General features: G+C 38.6%; 1 protein-coding gene and 1 pseudogene across 1 annotated transcript; one reads left to right on the top strand and one right to left on the bottom strand.

The window, feature by feature from the left end:
• The first annotated feature begins 3,696 nt into the window (after positions 1 to 3,696).
• Positions 3,697 to 4,654, top strand: LOC129629107 (olfactory receptor 52A1-like; annotated as a pseudogene).
• A 7,877-nt stretch (positions 4,655 to 12,531) lies between these two features.
• Positions 12,532 to 14,008, bottom strand: LOC129629111 (olfactory receptor 52K1-like). The gene has a single exon (XM_055548884.1). The coding sequence runs from the start codon at positions 14,006 to 14,008 to the stop codon at positions 13,064 to 13,066; it is 945 nt and encodes a 314-aa protein (XP_055404859.1). The 3' UTR covers positions 12,532 to 13,063.
• Positions 14,009 to 14,320: the final 312 nt, after the last annotated feature.

Below are 14,320 nucleotides of genomic sequence, written 5' to 3'. Positions count from 1 at the left end.
GTTTTTCTGTTCGTTTGTTTCTTAATCATTGATAGGAGAGATGAAAGAGATTCATTTCATTTAGAGACATAAGAGATGAAACAGTAATCTAGTATCAGCCTCTTAACTACATGTGAGGAAAACTCAGAACTGACACATCCCAGTTACTTAGCGTCAGGACAACATCAGAATAAGGTTTGACACTCCTCAACCAATGTTCACCTTCAAGCTCTAACACTGCTTGTTTTATTAAAATAAGAAGATACAGTTTATGGTTTGGAAAGTTGTCTGTGTGTGTGTGCATGCATGTACATTTTCAATTTAAGCAGGAAAGCTTATAAGATGTGAAGAGATGGTGAAAGATAGAGGCATCCTGTTGCCTTTAATAGCTTTGATGTCTCGTCTTCTCATTGTAACCACAGCTCATATCCTATCCCCTGAAATACAGTCTTCTCTTTATCTGGGTGCATTAAAGTCTCATATTTTTGACTCTTGTTTCCTAGACTTTATACTACTTTCATTGAAGGTTATTTTCCTATTCCTTTTTCTTTCTCTTTCATTTAGAGATCAGGAATGAACATTGTCTGCTTTGATTTTCATAGAAAATTGCATAGAATGCATGCCTTTGCTGTCCTAGAAGCAGTTTTAGTCTAAACTTTTTTAGAAAACTGGTTTTCCTAATCATGTGTTTTCCATCTACTTGGGATAATTTAAAGGAGGATACGATTATTTCTCCAATGAAGTGGAAACATCAATTTAAATAAGTGAAATTTATTGGCTCCACCAAGTTCTACACATCATTAGGAAGTAATTTTTCTATTGTAACCATGATAATTTTACTTGCTTACATAAATGTCCAATCTTATGGACTGATTTGAGGAAGGTTATTCAGCTCAAGAAAATTTATTTTGTCACGGAATTGTAGTCACTTCTTTATTTATAATGTTTCCTTGTTTGTGTATTTTAATTTTACACTTCCTCAAGAATCAGTAAATTGTCTCTGTCACACAGAAGTTCTCTACAGGTTCTGACAGCATGAGCTACCAGAGACTGAGTGCTTATTTTCTCCCCCTTTGGTGTTGAATTTTTTATGTATAAATTCATTTATCCTTCCCACTAATTCAATGAATTAAGAAATATTATTATTTCTATTTGGGCTTCCCAAGGCACTAATGGTAAAGAACCCACCTGCCAATGCAGGAGACCTAAGAGATCCATGTTCAGTCCCTAGATCAGGAAGATCCCCTGGAGGAAGGCATGGCAACCTACTCCAGTATTCTTGCCCTGAGAATCCCATGGACAGAGGAGCCCAGCAGCTACAGTCCATGGGTTACAAAGAGTTGGACACGACTGAAGTGCTTAGAACTCATGCACATTATTTCTGTTTATAGTTGAGTGAACTTAAGAAACTAGATAAGATTTCTCTTGAGGTAAGTGTTAGAATCAGCATTTTAGATACTATGTCATATTTCTAAATTTCTATACCATGTTTTACATATTATATTTTATATTTTTATGAGATAATCAACCAGGTGTGGCCACAAGAGAAAAGAAATAGGCTCAGGAAAACAATAGTTATTATACAAATAGGTCCTAATAGAGACAAGAGGCATAGCAGGTCTTGCAGAGCCAAATGGAGAGTAATCAGGGTAAGTGGGAGGCAAAAGATAGGAGGAGAAATTGGGGAGCAGGGAAGAACTTGGGTGCTTAGAACAAGGCTTTAATTGGGATTTCCATGGGAAAGTCATGACAGGGAAGGGTGAACAGGTTAGGATTCGCTGCTTTGAAAAATTTTTGTGGGTTCTGAATATAGAGATGATCTCTGTTGCCCCTGGATGTTCAAGGCAGAAAAATACTGCCTCCTGGAGTTTCTGGCCAGATAAAGGAAGTATGGATTAATTATTTTGCAGACCAAAGACTTGCTGCTGGCTATGCATTTTGCTCAGAGAAGGCAATGGAATCCCACTCCAGTACTCTTGCCTGGAAAATCCCATGGAAGGAGGAGCCTGGTAGGCTGCAGTCCATGGGGTCGCTAAGAGTCGTACACGACTGAGCGGCTTCCCTTTCACTTTTCACTTTCATGCATTGGAGAAGGAAATGGAAACCCACTCCAGTGTTCTTGCCTGGAGAATCCCAGGGATGGGGGAGCCTGGTGGGCTGCCGTCTATGTGGTCGCTCAGAGTCGGACACGACTGAAGCGACTTAGCAGCAGCAGAGGCAGGCATTTTGCTATCACCCAGACAGACAGAGACAGCCTCTCCCCAACCAGAAAGGTTTTTCTAAGATGTCAAAACATAATATGCATGAACATAAAGCATAAAGTTGTATGTATATAATATATAGAAAACTACATGTTACATTTTTATAATATATTTAAAGTATAGATAAATATGTGTATATTTACTGTATATTACAGCAGTAATCCCTCTAGTTTCCTATCAAACAAAAATATATAAAATCCCATTCAGAGTGGTATTCTCTATTCAATGTATTTGCCTGTGACAAAGATCATACACAGAATAAAACTTGTGGATGATTTTAAGCTTGTAAAACAATTAATGAAAAAGAAAAAAAAGAGTATATAAAGTCGCCTTAAGTTTTTTGAGTAGATTTCTAAAGAAATAGAAGAGGGAAATTATAAAAATACCAGAAGTTTGGGTTGGGTGTGAAGCAAGGTAATTTGATCAAAAATATCAGAAATGATTTTCATTGCCAACAGAAAATACTAAAATGATAGAAAACATCTAGGTTAGGCTGAGCTCCATCATAAATAGTAAAGTGACCCACAGGCAACTCTGTCCTTTTGCATCTGAAACACATGATCATAACCAAAATATTTAAGCTACAGGGGTTACCCAATAGGTCGATTTTTATATGTTACTATCATATCCTAATTTACTGTGCCTTTTATTCAACTGACTTTCCATTTATTGTCTCAACTTTGTTTTCTTTAAGATCTGTAAGGATTTACATCGCCTTCTATCCCAGTCTGCTTACACATCCATTTTGAAGCTAATGGGCCAGAATTTTCTCAGTAACTCAAGTTTTCCTCCACTACTGATAAAAGGACACCACTTCCATATAAATTCCAAAACCTGGATAAGAACCTGCACATGGGCCAACCATTTCTTTCTGGAGAGAACAAACCTCCTCACTGTCTCACCTGAGAGTCAATTCCAAGGTTTGTGAGTAGGTATTTTACTTCCTAAACCAGAGTAAATGTGAAACCTGGGAAAAGCTGCCCCTTTCTGGAGATTCTAGTTTCAAACAAAGTAGACAGGGCTATGAGTTTGAGGAGCTAGTCTACGACTTCAATTGTCACAGAGGAATTTCACCTAACCTGAAAGATGTCTGGAGTTTAGAAGTGGATATAGACAAAAAAATTAATGTTGTCATCTGTGGCACCATCTGAGACCACTTCAAAAACTAGTAAGGTCAATGTCCTTAGAATCATAATTTTGATTTCTATAATTTCTAGGTGAGAAACACTGGACTCATCTTCCTTTTCCATAAATAGCCTTACTGGCATTTGGAAAAGGTATTCAAGAATTCTATTATCATGCTGGTTTAAGCTGATTTCCAAATATTTAATGCCATGTATCCATATTTCCATTTTTTTCATGATCTACAAGGAATGACAAAGAGAATCCCCTTCTTCCTTCCCATCCATGATTTGTCTGTGAAGAGGTATCAGGATCAGTGGTGAGGAAAGGATTCATGAGCCTTATGGGATCTACTAACATGTCATATCTGAACCCGAAGACAGTGATCCTGATTGGGATCCCTGGACTAGAGCATGTACAGTTTTGGATTGGATTTCCCTTCTTTAGTGTGTTACTGGTGGCTCTGCTGGGGAACATTGTTTTAATAATCATTATCGCAACAGAACGCAGTCTTCACCAACCCATGTACATCCTCTTGGCAGTGTTGGTAGCCACTGACCTAGGACTCTGTGTAGCCATTGCTCCCAAGATGTTGGCTATCTTCTGGTTTGGCTCCTATTCCATGGCTTTTGATGCTTTCCTCACCCAACTCTTCTTCATCCACGCTTTGCAGGGCATGGAATCTGGCATTCTGTTAGCCATGGCCTTTGACCGCTATATTGCCATCTGTGATCCTTTGAGGCATGCATCCATCCTCACACCTCTCTTTCTAGTCCAGATGGTACTGATGGTGGCGATTCGGACAACAGTGCTTGTTGGGATTTTACCCATTCTACTAAAACGACTGCAAAATTTCCAGTCGGTGGTTATTGCCCATTCCTACAGTGAGCACATGGCTGTGGTCAAGTTGGCTGCGGAAGATGCCCACATTAACAAATCATATGGGCTTTTTGTGGCCTTTGCAATTTTGGGTTTTGACCTGATTTTTGTCTTCATTTCCTACATTCTTATTTTTTGAGCTGTTTCTCATCTTCCTCAGGAGGAGGCACGACTCAAAGCATTCAATACCTGCACTTCCCATATTGTCATCTTCCTAGAGTTTTATATCCTTGCTTTTTTTTTCCTTATTCAGCCACCGTTTTGGACATGTATCACCCTATACTCATATATTCTTATCTACCATCTATCTGCTTGTTCCCCCTGCCCTTAACCCCATTGTCTATGGTGTGAAGACCACAGGGATCCACAAACGAGTGGCTCAGATTTGTATTATGAAGCATGACTCCCAGTAGTAATCCAAAAATAATATTATACAGGAAAAAATATATTTTTATGTTTAAGATGAAAACTTCTTGTACAATGTCTATTTTGATGAGATTTTTACATCATAATGATCTCCACTAAAGAATGCATATTCCCAAAACAGGAACAATCATACTATGAGATAAACTTAGGTGAAAAAAATATATGTATCTCATAACTTCTTATCAACCCTTCATCTCTCCCTTCCTTTATCTTTTTGCCATCCTTCCATCATTCTTTTCTCTTTTTTCCCTTTCTTTTATTGTTTACAAGGAAACAAGACATAAGATTCCTTGTATCTTCCTGTAATATCAACAGGCAGTTTATCTTTTGGATGTGCAATATTGACCCAGATATATCCATTATTTAAAAAGAATAAATCTAATTTAATTTTACGTAAGCTATGTTAAGACAAGAACAAAAGATTTTGGTTCACATGTGATAAGCAACTACTTTAGATTTTTTTAGGGAATCAGAGAGGATCTCATATAGACAGTCATGGCAAATGTGAGACTTGAATAATGTTTCATTTAAAATGATGAAATTGGGTTAAACATAACTTAGTTTTTAAAACACTATAACTTAGGTAGTTATGGAGGAGTATGTGCAGATATGTGTGAATCTAACTTCCTTGAGCATTTGATTCATGAAAAGCAGAATCAAATATGCCTTCACCAGTTCTTCAGGCCAGAAAACTGAAGTGGGTAGCCATTCCCTTCTCCAGGGGATCTTCCCAACCCAGGGATCAAACCCAGGTCTCCCGCAATGCAGATGGATTCTTTACCAGCTGAGCTACTAGGGAAGCCCCTCAGGAGTGATCAAAATTATACAAATCATTCTGCATTATGAAGTTATGCATTAATATTCAAGTAATATGATACTTTACACCATTTAACAGCCCAAACACAGTCCTTTTTATTGGGTAGGTGAACAATTCCTCTTTTCAAAGTTCCCATTGACTAGCATTGCTTGTCATGGCTTTAGAAGGAGTTCATTTTCTGTCTGTATTGTTGCAACTCACTATGAACTTATTTTTTTCCAAAAGGTCATTAGGAAACCCTGACAAATTTTGAGATACTGTCCATTAATCTGAGCCAGTTCTCTGATGATGCGCATGGAACAGGTTCTTTTTTCCCACTCTTTTTATCCATACAGCTCAAAAAATATTACAAAAAAACCTAATACTCTGATGTTTAAGCCATCTCTCCCTTAGTCTCATTTTCACATCAGACCTTCCTGTCCAGTATCTACACCTTGAGAGCATATATGCCACCACATGAACACCAATAAGTCTTAGCTCAGGTTTGTCATCGACCACAGCTGTTTGTCTCCTTCCCCTTGATGACCAAGGTAAGTTCAGTTCATTGCTCAGTCATGTCTGACTCTTTGCAACCCCATGGACTGCAACATACCAAGGCTCCCTGTCGATCACTAACTCCCGGAGTTTACTCAAACTCATGTCCATTGAGTCGGTGATACCATCTGACCATCTCATCCTCTGTCATCCCCTTCTCTTCCCGCCTTCAATCTTTCCCAGCATCAGGGTCTTTTCCAATGATTCAGTTCTTTGTATCAGTGGCCAAAATATTGGAGTTTCAGCTTCAGCATCAGTCCTTCCAATGTATATTAATTACTGATTTCCTTTAGGATGGACTGGTTGGATCTCTTTGCAGTCCAAGGACTCAAGAGTCTTTTCCAAGACCACAGTTCAAAAGTATCAATTCTTTGGTGCTCAGCTTTCTTTATAGTACAACTCTCCTATCCATACATAACTACTGGAAAAACCATAGCTTTGACTAGATGGACCTATGTTGGCAAAGTAATGTCTCTGTTTTTTAATATGTTTTCTATGTTGGTCATAACTTTTCTTCCAAGGAACAAGCGTCTTTTAATTTCATGGCTGAAGTCACCGTCTGCAGTGATTTTTGGAGCCCAAAAAGATAAAGTCTGTCATTGTTTCCACTGTTTCCCCAAATATTTGCCATGAAGTGATGGGACCAGATGCCATGATCTTAGTTTTCTGAATGTTGAGTTTCAAGCCTAGTTTTTCACTCTCTTCTTTCACTTTCATCAAGAGGTTCTTTAGTTCTTCTTCATTTTTGGCCATAAGTGTGGTGTCATCTGCATATCTGAGGTTATTCATATTGATCAAGGTAATGACCTATACTATTTCTTAGAGGAAGAATAAAAGATCAAAGTTTAATTACCTCATGATGGGCTCAAGCAATAATCAGGTAAGTATGACATTAGAATGGCCCTATCAAGAGTTCTCCCCAAAGCAAACCAAAGCCAGAATTTTAGTGTATGTGGTATAACTGGGGATTGATACATGAAAAACCTTGTGAGAGAGGAAGCAATTAAGACAGTGAGGAAGAAGCTAATAAAGTAATCATGACTGAGCAGATTACTGCTGTAGATTACCAGAGCTTTTTCCTGCTAGGGGTACTGGAAAAATGTAAGAAACACACCTACAAATTGTTCCCATGGGGGACCAGAAACATGGGATATTAATTTAACAATCTCCAACTGGTTCCAAATAGGAAAAGGAGTATGTCAAGGCTGTATATTGTGCCCTGCTTATTTAATTTATATGCAGAGTACATCATGAGAAACGCTGGACTGGAAGAAGCACAAGCTGGAATCAAGATTGCCGGGAGAAATATCAATAACCTTAGATATGCAGATGACACCACCCTTATGGCAGAGTGTGAAGAAGAACTAAAAAGCCTCTTGATGAAAGTGAAAGAGGAGAGTGAAAAAGTTGGCTTAAAGCTCAACATTCAGAAAACGAAGATCATGACATCTGGCCCCCTCACTTCATGGGAAATAGATGGGTAAACAGTGGAAACAGTGTCAGACTATTTTTGGGGGCTCCAAAATCACTGCAGATGATGATTGCAGCCATGAAATTAAAAGACACTTATTCCTTGGAAGGAAAGTTATGACCAATCTAGATAGCATATTCAAAAGCAGAGACATTAACTTTGCCAACAAAGGTCTGTCTAGTCAAGGCTATAGTTTTTCCAGTGGTCATGTATGGATGTGAGAGTTGGACTGTGAAGAAAGCTGAGTGCCGAAGAACTGATGCTTTTGAACTGTGATGTTGAAGACTCTTGAGAGTCCCTTGGACTGCAAGGAGATCTAACCAGGCCATCCTAAAGGAAATCCGTTCTGAATATTCATTGGAAGGACTGATGCTAAAGCTGAAACTCCAATACTTTGGCCACCTCATGCAAAGAGTTGACTCATTGGAAAAGACCCTGATTCTGGGAGGGATTGGGGGAGGGGGGAGAATGGGATTACAGAAGATGAGATGGCTGGATGGCATCACTGACTCGATGGACATGAGTTTGAGTAAACTCCAGGAGTTGGTGATGGACAGGGAGTCCTGGCATGCTGCAATTCATGGGGTTGCAAAGAGTCGGACACGATTAAGCAACTGAACTGAAGTGAACTAAACTCTCCATATAAGAAAAACACAGAAGCTTTAAGTATTACCACTAGCTGGGTTGAGTCAAAAGTATCAGAAACGATTGCCAGCAATTAATTTACTTTTATTAACTCTAAAGACACTGTCTGTCATAATATATAGAGTGGAAAGATATCACATTCTACAGAATGTTATTTGCCGAGGACCAGCCCCGGCTGATCCAGGGTATTCGAAGGGGAGACGGCGTCGGTGATTAATTTAAATATTCATCGAAGATATAAAGAGTAATAGAATGAGGATAGCTCAGTAGGAAAATTCAGTGGAGAAAAGAGGCTGAGTAGCTTGGTTTACGCAGAAAATCAATATAACCTGTGACACCAGGTTAGCTCTCACCATGGAGGCTGCAGGCGCCCTTTCGAATAGCGGAAGGTGCCCCACCTTAGACACCTTCTCGAGTGGGTCTTAGAAGCCCAGGCAAATAAATGGTCACAGAGGACATCCGTGCTCCAGATGGAAACTTCAGCCAGAAATTGAGAAAAAGAATGACATGGGCAGACCAAGCTTCAGTGAGCAAGGCCCGTAGCTTTATTTTCAACAGGGGCTTTTATACCCTAAGTTGCACATAGAGGATAATAGGGGATGTGAAATTATGCAAAGTCAGCAGTCTTTGATCCTTATCAAAAACCAGGGTTTCTTTCCTGCAAATTTATTGTATACAAATGGTTTAGGTGATTTACATCATCTTTTGGCCAGAAGGCCTATTAACATTTTATGACTCTTGACAAAGGTTTGTCAACCATAAGACTTATTTTCTCTAAGAGTAATTATTTTAAGGTTTGGCACCATCCTCCAGAGGTGTTAGATAAAGTTGCATTCCTATAGGGCAGAGGTGCAGTGAGTTTACAACAAAGGAAAGAATTTATTACTTTAAGGGTCTAAAGTTGCTGACACCAAGGCCACTACTTATTTTTTCTACATACCAACTATATTAATTAATACACATTCAAGAATACAATACAGGGGATGTGGAAACTTGGCAGCAAGCATTGGCTCATCAATGAAATCCTTTACTAGAGTTATTCTGACAGTTTCTAACTCTCTGAGAGGCTCTAAGCTATTTGAATAACTTAAGCTTCCAGTGCCTCTCGAGACTGTAAACAATTGTATGCATAGCTGTAGGAGTCCGGGTAAACTTGTCAGGAGAGTTAGAGAGCTATCTGAGGGGTTTGGATTTAAACACTCCTAATGCCCAGGAACTTTATTAATTGGAGCTGTAAGTTAACTCTTTGTCAGAGAGAGCGAGATGGTGGTGGGGGACAGCCCCCAGTAAAGTCAGAGGTGAGAGCACAAAGCAATAAAGTAGGCAGACTCTGTTTTTTGGGGGGTAGATGCTCGAGAATATCTAGGGGGACTCCTGAGGCTCGATCCCGCCTTTGCGTATGCCGAGCCTCCTTCCTCATGACCTTTGCCATGAATGGAGTGCCTCTCGCCGGCTCCCGGCAGTTATTATTGGCAGATGCCAACAATGGTTATAATTATTTTTGTAGATGAGAATATGAACTGAGAAATGAACGGTTTGAGGGGTATTTAGTTAGAGAAAAGTGCTTCTTTCTTCTATATAACTTACCATACCATACCTGTTCCCAATCCACTTTTTTTTTTTTTTTTTCTGGTATACTACCTGGAATGGATTGAGTTTTTTCACAGTGGAGCATGGGCCAGACGAGACCCTAATCTCTTAAATTAAGAGAGGAGAAAATTGCTGTTGTGCAGAATAAGGTGTGTTGTCTTGGAAAGGAACAGATGTGTTAGTGTGTCCTGTCTCTCTCATCAATTCCTATTAATTCCTGTGTACATAAGTGAAGGTGTATTGACTACCTTGGAATCTCTATAGGAAAAAAAAAAAAATTCAAAAAACTGAGAGTAGACTACATGTATGAGATTAATGTGGGAAGCACTGAAAATAATCATTGGAGACAACACTAAAAATGTCTGGGACCATAACATAGAACCTTTGATATGGGGTTAATAGTGGTTTTGCATATCTACTGATGATGCAATTGGTGTGTACATCAGATATATGTGCATACAGAAGTTCCTGTGAATGTATGCATATCTCAGGTGAGGTGTATAGGTGAATACAAATATGCATATGTTATCATATTCCAGAAAAAAAAAGAGTTTATAGACAAATAAGATGATTGCAAGGCTATATATGAAGGAAATAGCATGTCTATTTGTATATACTTATGTGAGTAAATATCATCTGTGTGATATTTGTCCTAAACAGATTTGAGGGTGTCTATATTATAAACATTAGAGGTATGAAGATGGGTATGATTTGCATGTATAGGTCCCTTGGTTTATGAACTGGTGTTTAACAATGTTTTTTAAAAAGCTAAGACAAGGGTTTAGAACTGGTTTGCATGAGGTGAAAAGTTCAATTTCTGGGCATGCCATTGCCCTTAAAGAAATGTCAATGTAAGAGGGATAGGATGGGGAGGGAGGTGAGTTCAGGATGGGAGGGACATATGTATACCTGTGGCTGATTCCTGTTGACATATGGCAAAACCATCACACTATTGTAAAGCAATTATCCTTCAATTAAATAAATTAATTAAAAATAAAGGTAAAGTGTGTAGACTAAAACTGAACTATAGAACAGATTACAGATGACTGAACACCAAAGAAACGCAGCACAGACTGGCACATATTGTTTGAAGATAAGCATTAAGGAAAACAAACTGAATAAAGTCTCTTGAGGTGGGAAGAATTTTGACTAAGATCAAGGAAAATGCTTCCTAAGTAGCCGGAGAATGAGCTAAAACAGCAGTAATGTGTTATTTCTTTACAAATAAAGCAGTCATGTCTGGCTAGACTGATGCCTGTTCAGTGATTTAGTGAAAGTAGAGCACCTGGCATGGCAGTTTGAAAGCAAGTCATGTAGAACTTGAATGCTATGCTATGGAGTTAAGCCATTATCTTAAGGAACAGGCTGTTGAAGATTTTAACTGGACAAAATGAGACGTCTGTTTGAAAAAGATGACTCCAGGTGGGTGCAGAGTCAATGAAAATTTTGAATATGAGAGAAATTGAATATAGGCAGGTTAGTTAGAATTTTGTAGCACAGAGATTGAAAGTAATGAAAATATAAGACAGAAAAAAGACAAAGGAGATGTGCAAAGAAATATTGGTCATTGGTTGGATAAAAGGTAGGAAATAAGTAATTCAAAGGTTGTGTATTTAACTCGTGTCAAAAGAACAAAAGAAGTGAAGGCTACAGAGGAACAATCTAGCTGACAAGGAGATAAGGAATTATTTTGGAAAGACTTACATTTAAGGTGCATATGAAGAGAAGAGTGGTTCACAACATTGTTGCAATGTTTTCTGGAACACAGCTATAACTCAGGCTTTAAGACATAGATCTGGGTGTTCTAGTTTGTGAAAAGTTGTGAGGTTGGATAGGTGGAAGGAAAAAAGTGAAGCTAGAGAAAAAAATAGCTTGAGTTCTTGAAAAATTGGTTTATAACACTATATAAGATGTGCATGTACAATATTATATTTCATGTTCTGTATACACTACAGTGTGCTCACCACTTAATACTTATTTTCTGCCCATCATCATACAGTTGACCTTTGCCCATTTCACCCTTCACCCACCCTTCTTCCTTCTGGTAACCACTACTCTGTTCTCTGTATTTCTGTTTGTTTTTGTTTTCATTTTATTTACTCATTTATTCATCTATATTCCTCATATGAATGAAACAATATGGTATTTTTCTTTTTTTCTTTGCCTTATTATGCTGAGCATAATACCTTCAAGATCCATCCATGTTGTCACAAATAAAAAGATTTCACCTTTTTTTTTTAACTGAAAAGTGTTTGATTATAGGTGTGTGTGTACATGTGTATGCATATATATGTAAAAATATACACACCATATCTTTATCCATTCATCTGTTGATAGACACTTAGGCTGCTTCCATGTCTTGGTTATTGTAAATAATGCTGTGATGAACATGGGATGCATATGCAGCTTTTAATAAGCATTTTCATATTTCTTTGATAAATACCTAGAATGGCTGGACCACATGGCAGATGGCCAACAGGCGCATGAAAAGACGTTCAGCATCACTAATTCTATGGGGAATATGAGTCAAAACCATAATGAGAGACACTACCTCATACCAATCAGAATGTCTATTATCAAAAAGGCAAGAGATAGTAAATGTTGGTGAGGATATGAAGAAAAGATAACCCTCATACACTGCTGGTGGGAATGTAAATTGGTGGAACACTATGAAAAACAGTATGGAAATGGAGGTTACTAAAAAATCTAAGGCTGTCTTTTTTTTTTTTTTTTCCATTTGTAAAATCTTACTTATCAAGTCCAATCTACTGTATATTGGTTGTATGTTCTGACACTGAGTAACTCTCTAAGGATGACACTTCTCTATTAAAACCCTTCAGACAAAAGAAGGGGCTCAGTATTTATTGATATGGTCATGGATACTTATACATATTTATTTCAATTAGGATTATTTTCAATGATATATAATTCTGTTGGTGAAGTATCTGAAACATAAATGTGGAAGAAAAATCATTATATCAACAAAAACTTTGGATAATTGTTTTTATCCATAGGTCTTAAGATACATGCCTAAATTCATTTTACCTCATTTGAAAAAAAATGTCCAATTTATGTTATGTGATGGAAGTAGATAAACAATAAAATTAATTACAAAATGTTCTCCTGTTTTATTACACATAAGCATTTATGAAGGATTGCTTGTCATGAAGGTTTCATAACAACTACATCTTGATGGAAAGGACATGCCCCTCTACATTCCCACACTGACCAAGTCCTTCTCTTGCCTTGGTTTATACTTTTCCTTACTAAGCCCAATTCTGACAGGAATTATCTCTACCTACAACGTTAACATGATTTCCAGCTCTATAGGTACCAACATCAATCTCCTTGACAATGGAAGATTCGTAGCACCCACTCCCGCATTTGCTTGGTCCGAGCCCCATAAATCAAAGGGTTGATCATGGGAGGCACCAAGAAGTAGAGATTGTCAATGATAATCTGTAGGTGGGGAGCCATATGATAGCCTAAAACCTGGGCCAAGACAGAAAAGATAACAGGGGAATAAAAGAGAGCAATGACACAAAGATGAGAGCCACATGTGCTGAAAGCTTTGCCCCGTGCCTCCCAAGAGGGTATCCGAAAGACAGCATGAAGGATCAGCCCATATGACAGAATGATAAAAAACAGATCAAATCCCACAGATGCTACAATAACCATAAGGCCATAGACAATGTGGTCAGAGAGGTCTCCACAGGCTATTTGCACCACAGCCATGTAGGCACAGTATGAGTACGCAATGATGTGAGTTTGGAAGCTTTCCAGTCTTTTCACCAGGATGGGTGCTGGGGTCAGCACTGCCACTGCCCTTGCCAGGACAGCCAGTGCCATCTTCACAAGCAGGCTGTTACTAAGGACAGTTGCATATCTCAGAGGGTGCCAGATAGCCACAAATCTGTCAAAAGCCATAGCCAGAAGGACCCCAGACTCCATGACATAAAATGATGGGATGAAAAACATCTGTGTGAGGCAGGCATTAAAGCTGATTTCCTTGGCATTCATCCAGAAGATGCCCAGCATGCGGGGCACAGTGACACTGACAAGAGACAGGTCAACAACTGACAGCATGGCCAAGAGGAGAAACATGGGCTCATGAAGACTCTTCTCCACCCTGATGATACATAAAATGGTGGCATTGCCAATGACAGCAACAACAAACACCAAGAAAAAAGGCACAGAGAACCAGCCATGGGAAGATTCCAGGCCAGGAATTCCAGCCAGGACAAATATCAAGGGCTGAGGGATGGAGTTGTTGCAAGAGGACATCCCTCTCCAGACCTCCTCAAGGTCTGATTCCTAGAGAGAAAGAAAGGAGGGACATTTTGAAATCACTGCATCATTTGAAGCTAAAATGCTGGGTACTATAGTAGTTTATGGCGATAAGCAAAATTTACCAGCTAGTGAACAAATAAATGTTGCAGCTAATGGAGTTAAGGAGGGAGATAATTCTCAGTTACTTTCTCTGCAGGAGAGAAGCAGTCTCAGGGAAAAATTCTCAATAAAAACATACCAAATCTGCTGTGTAAATTCTCCTGTTGACCTGCTTCTGTTTAATATTCAATGTATATAAACTTGTAG

Source organism: Bubalus kerabau, chromosome 15 (assembly GCF_029407905.1).
Source record: "Bubalus kerabau isolate K-KA32 ecotype Philippines breed swamp buffalo chromosome 15, PCC_UOA_SB_1v2, whole genome shotgun sequence".
Taxonomy (NCBI): domain Eukaryota; kingdom Metazoa; phylum Chordata; class Mammalia; order Artiodactyla; family Bovidae; genus Bubalus; species Bubalus kerabau.
The sequence above is the reverse complement of the archived record's forward strand: the minus strand, read 5'-3'. Positions and strand labels throughout refer to the sequence as shown.